At 52.5% G+C, this 9,156-nt stretch overlaps 1 protein-coding gene across 1 annotated transcript in view; it reads right to left on the minus strand.

Annotated features, from left to right (window-relative positions):
- Window positions 1-6,355, minus strand: part of Has3 (hyaluronan synthase 3) — a 9,762-nt gene extending 3,407 nt beyond the window's left edge. The window contains exons 1-3 of the mRNA XM_026778508.1: window positions 6,348-6,355; window positions 5,818-5,995; window positions 2,392-3,030 (exon numbers count right to left, since the gene is read on the minus strand). Of these exons, the coding sequence (XP_026634309.1) occupies window positions 2,392-3,030 (639 nt within the window). The 5' untranslated portion in view covers window positions 5,818-5,995; window positions 6,348-6,355. The remainder of the gene's footprint in view (window positions 1-2,391; window positions 3,031-5,817; window positions 5,996-6,347) is intronic.
- Between the last annotated feature and the right edge of the window lie 2,801 nt (window positions 6,356-9,156).

Here is a 9,156-nt window from a genome sequence, read left to right on the forward strand (position 1 = left end):
GGGTTTCTCTGTGGTTTTGGTGCCTGTCCCGGAACCAGCTCTTGTAGACCAGGCTGGCCTTGAACTCACAGAGATCCGCCTGCCTCTGCATCCCGAGTGCTGGGATTAAAGACGTGCGCCACCACCACCTGGCTTTAGTAACCATTTCTAACCCATTCTCCGTGCTGTTTTGCTTCATCCACTCCAAGAAGGTCCTAACTATGCAGTTAGGGAAGGAAGAGTAACGTCTGCCTGGGTCTCCCCTGGCTGGGCAAGGTTTGTTTTTTCCCCACAGAGGAGCAGACACATCTTTAGCAGGGCTGTTGGAAGGGTGGCTGAAGCCCAGCAAAAGTGCACTGGCTGTAACCAGGGCTGCCTTAGGTTGTGGCTCAGGACCATGAAGAGTAGAGCAAGGCTTTAGTGGGAGACTGAAGGTCCACCAGAACACAGGTGATGAAGACAGGCAAAGCAGGTTTGGTTGGCTCCTATGCTTCAGAGAATGGCTAATAAAGTTATTGTTGCCTGAGCAGTTATCAAGACAAAGGGCTTTTTCCTGTGCTTCTGGGTTCTAAGAAAAGTTTAACAAAGACCCCAAGTTCCCAGGTAAACTGCAGAATCAACAGCCTTCTAGACACATCCCTGCTTACATACTTGGGTCCATGGATTTAGGAAAAGACAAACAAGTCAACTATTATACAAGGATAACATTAAAAGGGGGCGTGGGGGAGTGGGGCTAGAGAGTTGGCTCAGCAGTTAAGAGCATTGGCTGCTCTTCCAGAGGACCCAGGTTCGATTCCCACTACTATAGCTGCCTATAGCTACAGTCCTAGGGAATCAAATTCCCTCTTCTGGCTTCCATGAACACCAACCACACATGGTGCACAGACATAATATGCAGGCAAAATATCCATACATATGAAATAAAAACAATCTTTAAAACAAAGTAGGGCTGGGCAGTGGTGGTTGTGCTCCTTTAATCCCAGCAGAGGCAGGCGGATCTCTATGAGTTAAAGTCTAGCCTGGTCTACAAAGCAAGTTCCAGGACAGCCACGCATACAAAGAAACCCTGTCTTGGGGAGAAACACACACACAAGCGAACTTTATACTATCGAACACTTCGTAGTATTCAGGGACTGAACATGATGCCAATGAGATGGCCTTGGGACACCATGGCTTCTAAACAGCCATTATTCTCTCCGTGTTTGTAAACAGATGGCAGAACCCTTGGCAAGTGTAGAAGTCAGAAGAGGCTGTGAGGAATTCTGGAGCAGAACCTGGGCAATTGAGCGGTCTGTTTCTAGTTGTTTCTGAAATGTGCACTTTTAATATTCTTTGCCCTCTCTAGTGTGTATTTGAAATTTTAAGCTATGCAAACCTTGCCAGTCTAATAGAATTCTGGTGCCAGCGACCACTTGATCAGGATCTGGGCAGGGCCTGTTTGAGTTCCAGCCCTGCCAACACTGGATAAAGGAAGTTGGCCATTCATATGCCTGCGTCCCTCCAGCTGTCAGACATGAATTCAACACTAGGAAGAACAGGCCTTTGTGGCCCTAACGCAAACAAAGCTGAGTGGTGTTTAGCAGAATCCTTTTATTCATTATACTTTTCTTTAAGATTTATTTTTATGTCATGTGATGGTGCACACCTTTAATACCAGCACTCAGGAGGGAGAGGCAGGCAGATCTCTGTGAGTTCAAAGCCAGCCTTGTCTACAGAGCTTGTCCCAAAAACCAAAAAGAAAAAAAAAATATTATTATGTGTATGAGTGTTTTGTCTACATGTAAGTCTGCATCACGTGCATGCATTACCTACAAAGGCCATAAGAGGGTGTCAGATACTCTGGAACTAAAGTTAGAGAGGGTTCTGGGAACGGAAGGCGGGCCCAACAGAACAGCCAGCCAGCGCTCTTAACTGCTAAGCTATCTCTCTAGTTCCCTCTTCAAACTTCCTTATGGTATTTGGTCACCCTATTGCCTGGAGTGAGCCAAGGGCTAAAAGCAGGCCGTGGATAGACTGCCGGGCTCGCATGGTCTGCTGTTTGACCTAAGCAAGTTATCCTCTAAACTTCTCTTCGCCTCTCTCTGAACCCAGAAAGAGCAGCACTGAACTGCAGAGCTATTATAAGGGTTAAAAGAATGGATATATTTGAAGCAGCCCCAATAGTGCTTGTTATGAAGTCAGTGCTGTGCACCCTTTTGCTGCTGTTATTATGGGGACTCCAATTCAAAAGTCTGCCCAGTTACCAAAAGAACCACAGCCCAGGTTTGGACAAGCCAGGGTTTCCTCAGAACTGTTATTCCTTGTTTATGGGCAAGGAGGGGTGGCAGCAGCACCAAGACCTACAGCAGATTTAAGTTGCTCGAGGAGAGAGTATGTGCCAGTGTGCACACACTTCTAGGGAGGCAGCCTTACCTGGATGTAGTCCACTGAGTTGCCAAGGGCCTTGAAGGCTGTGTACATGACTTCACGCTTTCCTCCCCACTTCTGCATGATACATGAGAAGGTGCTGGCCCACACCACGGCTCGCACACGCTCCATGCCTTCCTGTAGGCTGGCCTCTGTTTCTCCTTCACCCGCCTCATGGAAATTGCTACGCCATACAAAGAAGCCAGCTTGCTCAGTGCCACCCAGAACCTCGTGGAAGATGTCCAACATGTAGGCATCTTCCTGGCGATTGCCATCCACTACCATGACCACCTTGAGGTTTGGAAAGGCAATGCGCTGAGCTGAACGTAGGCACTTGCGCAAGTACTCAGGGTCCTCTTGGTAGGCAGCAATGCAGAGTGCCACCGAACATCGCCTCTGAGAACAATGTAGCTTCAGTGGGCGCTCTCCCCTGCGCATGCGACGGTGCTCCAGGAAGGCAAACAGGCTCTGGATGAGCAAATGTAGACCCAGGATGGCACCGTAGAGGCCAAAGGACAGGTAGTGCTTTTCTGTGTGGATAAACTGGTAGCCTGTCACGTAGGCTGCCAGGATGCCCCCTAGCACCACCAGGGCAAACAGACTGGTGCCCACCACACGCAGGGCCGTAGTCAGCTGAACCGGCATCTGGGAAGAGAAAAGATAGTGGGGTCAGGCAGGGCAGCAGTCTCAGAGGAGCATCCTCAGAGATAGGCCCAGAACAAGAAACGACCCACTAATAAAAACCATTGACACTTCATTGAACTTGACCAAGACCACATGGAAACTCAGAAGCTAGACTGCTGGGGTTCAAGTCACGGTTCTGCCATTTCTGTCTGCCCAGCCCACTCCCTCTTTAGCTGTGTGACTGTAAAATGTGTTCTACTCCTAACCTCACAGCATGATCCAGGAGCAAACAGATGACAGGTAAGGGAATTAGAGTAGCATTGACCGTAGATAAACCAAAGGCTAGTTAGTCCCTGGGATGTGGGAAAGCTTCAGCAGGGACCCTGGGCACAAAGAAGACAGGCATCATGGGAGAAGAGGTGTCAGCCCATGGCCTATAGCCGTCACCTCTAATGGGCGAGTGCAGTCTAGGGGGGGAACTGTTCCTCTGTAACAGCAAAAACCCACGGAGAAAGCAGAGGCAGGAACATGAAGGGGTGTGAGGTAGATAGACACAAATAACTTCCCTTTTCCACCGCTAGTCCCTAAGAACCGCCTGGTGTTTGCTTTCACTTTTTTCTTTCCTTGAGAGGCAGGAGAGGAGGCCAGAGGGGAAACTGACGGGGTGAGGGGTGGGGGGTGTCAGAGTTGGGGTATGGACAGCCCTCCTGCAAGTCCAGCACAGAGAGCCAGAGGGAACCGTTGCAGGCACTGCAGAGATGGCTGCTGGGGACTCTCACCTACTTGGTCCTAGTGCCCTGGTAGGCTCCCCTGCCCAGCCAGCCGGGCAAACAATGCAGGTTTCCGTTGGTAACTAAGTTGGGGTTCCTAGCACCTGCCCTGTTGGGAACAGCTATGCATTAAGGAAAGGAGCCCAGGACTTGGCAGCAGAGACCAAGGGTTGGACAAACTCCACTTCCTCCTGGCTACCTGACCTTGCCCAAAGATTTAGTGTCCCTGTTCCCGGGAGTGGTGCTAATGATTCCTTGCTTCTCAGATCTAGGTGATTTCCCAGAAAATGGATGTACATTAGCTCTCCAGGGAGAGGGTATGAAGCAGAGGGGTAAGGAGAGTTTGCCCTCCCCTCCTGTCGCTGCTACCTGTCCCATCAGGAGAATCCCTTTCCACCCTTGTCTCAGACAATGACCTCTCACTTCCAAGCCTCCTTCAACTCTGATCTCCCTGATACTGGGCCCCATCCCAACAGGAACAGACTTTGCTGCCAAGGACACCCCTCACATAGGATGGGTGAGGAACAGGCAGTCACTGCTTCAGTCTGCACAAGCATTCTTCCAGCCATGTAGATCTGAAAGGGCGCTAGGCAGCTTGGCCTCTCCGGGAAGCCTGGCCTCTGGGGCTCAACGCTCCACCAGCCCCAGGAGCCACTGCGTGATTCCTCTGTAGGACCCCCAGCTCTCTCTGCACACACCCAGCCCAGGACGCCCCAGGCCTACGTCCCCTGCCGGTCCCCCTCTGGTTGACGCATGGGGGGCGGCGCTGCGGGCCCTACTGCTTGCCTTGTTCTGGGAAGGGACAGGAGGTGCCCTGGCTAGACCAGCAACCTGCGCCCTGGCGCCCCGCCTCGGTGCAGTTCCGGAGGCTATTCGGTCAGGTCCAAGGCAGCTAGCGAAGCTCTCGCCACGCTCCTCACCCGGCTTGAGCTTCGCCCGGCTGGCTAAAGGCACACGGCCACACCCACGTGCCGATTTCCACGACCCAGAGAAGGAACGGAAAATCCAAGAAATAATAACTAAATCAGGCCTTACTCATCTTCCCAGGGCCCCAGGTACCTTGGCGAAAAAGTGCCTGCAAACAAAGGCGACATCCCGGCTGTTGCCAGTCCCCTCCATCCGCGGGCCGGACCCCTCCCCCTCAGGAATTAAGAGGCACTACCTTTGTACCCACATCCCCACAGAAGACCGAAGAAGGTTCTGCAGCCAGATACCCTATGTGCAATCAGGTTCTGACGCGGGCTCTGGTTGAGGTCCCCTGCCTACACAGGGGGCTGTATTTCCCTAAGCCGGTAGAAGAGAGTGTGATCTTAAATCCTGGGCCGCTTCCCCCAACCCCTCAAAAAGAGATCCAGGAAAGCCCGGCCCAGGCTAGCTACTGCGCACTCGGGTTCAAGGGCAGGAGGCTAGAGCGCTTTACAAGATCGATGTGCCGTGTGACAACGGAAGGAAAGAAATAAAACCTCCAGGCAAGGACGCACACCTCCCTACCCAGCCGGGAAACTTTGAGGGTCTGCAAGGTTCGCAGCGCCTCTTTATCTGACAGGTGCGCCCTGCAGTCGGGCCCACGCGCACCGGTATGGAAACTTGCACTGGCGGTTGCGGCTCCTCCGCCCGCGCCTAGGCGCCCTCGGACCCCTCTGAGCCGGCAAGGAGTGGGAGCTCATCTCAAAGACACGTGCTGTGGGGACCAGATCCCTGGAAATCTTGGTGTCCCCGCAGGTGCGAAGCCCCTGCGGGCATGAGTGGGGGGAGGGGCACTCTAGCCTTGCGCCCCGCACCACAGTCCCCCCCCCCCCCCCCCCCCCCTAATTCATTCACAAAACACGAGCCGCAAGGGAGGAAGGGAGAGAGGTTGCAGGAGCCCAGGATGTAGGAAGAAAGGGAGTAGAGATTGGTGGGGAACCGGCTGCATGGACCGCGCCGGGAAGCCTAAAACGGCCGCAGCCCTGACCACCCAGAGCCCTGGGGTCCCCAGGGCGCGGCAAGAGGCGCCGGAGAGGCAGTCCCGTATGACCCGCCCCTTAGATGCGCTCACCGTGCCTCTGGCTGCCCGCGCTCCGGTACTCAGCAGGGCCGCCGCGGCTCCATGCCCCTCCTCCGGCTCCTGCCGCCTCCGAGCGCTGCCTCCACGGTGCTGCCGCGCGCTCCGACTGATGATCGCCGGCCCAGCCGAGCCGCCTTTAAGTATTGCGCGCGACCGCCCTCCTCCTCCCCTGGCCGGGAAAGTTGACAAGAGTGGCAGGGCTCCCGGAGCCCGCGAGCGCACCCGATTCCCGGTCACCGGCTGCTGCTCTCCAGACCCGGGGTCCGTCATGGACGCAGCCCCTCCGGCTCGAGAGTTGCAGCCTCTGCACCCCCTGGAAAACTAGGGACCCCCCAGTGCAGCCTAAGGCTCTGCTTCTCCGCACAGACCTCTGGGCCAGTAGCCTTGGAAAGGCAGCCATTGTCCCCAGCCTAGAATCTGAAGCTTCGTTAACTTTCCAGACGACCCATAGGGACCTCCAAAATCGTTCCAGTCCATCCCCGCCCCCACACCCGTTTCCCAAAGTCTGAAAACCTACTCACCCTGCAAGCCGGCCAGCCCAGAGTATCTTCCCCCGACTTCTGCACGCCAAGGGGCGGTAAACTATGTGAGGGGACTCCCTAAAACCAATGTTCTTCTAGAACCTTCCCGGTGGCAAGAGAGAGGAACAGAAGAGAAAAATTGTCAAGTAGAAAGAGGCTGGTCAAAGGTGTTAGCAGTCGTGACAAGCTGAGCTTTGAATTCCGCAGCGGGGCGCTGATATTAAGGCTGTTTGCAAAAGCTGCAGATTGGTCTAGCAGGAACATAGGAGATTCCGGTCTTAAAGCCCAGACAGGTCTTCCTCCCCACTTTCACAGCTTTATTTCCGACATCCCGACCTCTTAAGTTTCCACCTGACAGCCTCGCTCGTACTTTCCAGGTCCCTGAGCTGGGTGAGGTGAGGTGGAGAGGGGGTTCAGGAGAGGAGGGTGCTGTTAGCAGAGGTTTAGAGCCAGCTGGAGACCTTGAGCTTTTACATCCCGGAAAATCTTGAAGAGAAATGATAATTAAAGACTAGTTTTAAAAATGAATTTACCGGCTGGGCAGTGGTGGCGCAAGCCTCTAATCCCAACACTCATGAGGCAGAGGCAAGCAGACTTCTGTGAGTTTGAGGTCAGCCTGGTCTACAGAGTGAGTTCCAGGACAGCCAAGGCAAGAAAGCCTGTCTTGACTCCCCCAAAATTGTGTCCTCCAAGCTTCAGCGATAACTTCACTGGTTGAAAGAATTTTATAGGCACATGAGCTGCAGTTTGAAGTTTTCCTCTCAGATTTATCCACAGTCCCTCTGTCGATTAGCCACAGCCACCCTGCAAAATCAAACACCCTGCTTCAGGAGACACCACTGTATGATCACTGTATGGGCTAAAAGGCTTCCTACATAGCCAAGGATAACCTTGAACTTCTTACTCCCCTTCCTTTCACTGAGAAGGGACAGGTGAGGTCCACCATTCCCAGTTTATTCTACGATGGGGAATGATCCCTGAGCTTTGTGCATGTATGGTAAGCACTGAGTTCTAGCCCCAGCTACAAAGAGTGTGCCAAGACAGGGTTTCTCTGTGTAACAGCTCTGGTGTCCTGGAACTCACTCTGTAGACCAGGCTGGCCTGGAATTCACTGAGATCCTCCTGCCTCTCCAGTGCCAGAATTGAAGGCGTGTGCCACCACTGCCCAGCTAAGAGCATGCTCATAAAGGCTGTTGAGATGGCCCAGTAAGAGAAGACACTTTGGGCCAAACTTGAGTTCTGGGACTCACAAGTTGGAAAGAGATAAGCAGCTACTACAAGTCCTCCGACCTCCACACAAGTGATATACACTTCCACAGTAAATCTATAAAATACAGAAATAATACTGAATATTGAAGCCACGGTCTCATTTGTATTGGGCTAGAGACCTACAGATCATCTGAGGGCCCCAGCTAGAGCCATCAGCAAATACCCAGCGAAAGACACAGTCACTTGGTAAAGAACTGGTGCACAGGAGTCTGTTGACTTGTGCTGCCTCTGGCTGTGACAGTAAACCTCACCGTCTCTGTTCTAGAAATGAGGCAGAGAGCTGTTCCAAGATTTGCAGAGTCCTTGAGAAAGTACATAGTAAGCCCCCATTAACCTCAGCCTGAGTGACTTCATGGCCACCCTGCTAGAACATTCGGCGACAGGCAGCACTCCAGTTAGTGTTTAGATAAACAAGCAATGTCTTGTCTTGATGCCATTACAGAGCCTAGGAGCCCAGGGCCACCCGTTCTACATCAAGAGGCAGCAGAGTCTGGAGGGGCCAGGGTCTTAGGGGTCTCTTTGCTCTTCCCTCCCCCCTCTCAGAGTTGCAATATGCAACATTTTAGATCAAGGAAAACAAGCAGGGAGTGGGCAGAACCAAAAAGTGGGTGCAGCGGCCTCATGGAGAACAGATGTTCCACACAGAGGTGCGTTCCCCTGTGGCGGGAGGGGCTAGAGTAGTCAGGTCCTGAGCTGCTTGAAGGGGCCAGAAATCTAGATTTCTGGGATTTCACATACAGGTCCAAGCTGCTGATGCATGCACCTGCAGTCCCAGCTGCTTGAGGCTGGGGCAGAAGGATCACTTGACCCTGTTGAGTTCAAGACTAGCCTGAGCCAGGTATAGTGGCACACACCTTTAATTCAGGAGGCAGAGGCAGGGAGAGCTTTGTGGATTTGAGGTCAGTCTGGTCTACACAGAGTTCCAGGATAGCTGGGGCTAGAGAGACCTTGTCTCAAAAATAAAAGACTACCCTGAGAGATACAGATACCAAATCTCCCATCTCCAAAAAAATTCAGACAATCTAAAATAGCTCTCAGATAGTAGCAGTATGTTCTGTTTCCTCCACGAGGGCTTTCTTCAAGGCTATGTAGGTCACAGTACTACTTAGTACATAATTCAAAGTGGAACTGTCTTGAGTACAGAAAGGCGGCTACTACCTAACAAAGCTGTCCTTTCGCAGCTCACCTCTCTTGTGGACACCCTGCCTGGCTACTGCGTTTGTTTTCAACAAGCGCCCTCAGCTTTGCTGGTGGCCAGTTCTTTTCCTGTATCCTTGAAGGTCAGGGTTAGGTCATACCAGACTGACAGACAACCTGGGGATTCTGTTTTGTTTTTCCTCTGCCCTTAAATTAGTCCCTAAGAGAAAAGGCTTTGTGTAGCCATCTTTCCTGTCTTTTTTTCTAAACGAATGTGGAAAAATTCAGAAGGCAGTTGTCACCTATCGTCTCTCGGCTCCTAAGTTTATGCTCACGAAGAGAATACAATTACTCCAGACTGTCCATGTGCTTGTTAAATGGATACACAGAACACAGAGTTGCT

Source organism: Microtus ochrogaster, chromosome 4 (assembly GCF_000317375.1).
Source record: "Microtus ochrogaster isolate Prairie Vole_2 chromosome 4, MicOch1.0, whole genome shotgun sequence".
NCBI classification, from domain to species: Eukaryota; Metazoa; Chordata; class Mammalia; order Rodentia; family Cricetidae; genus Microtus; species Microtus ochrogaster.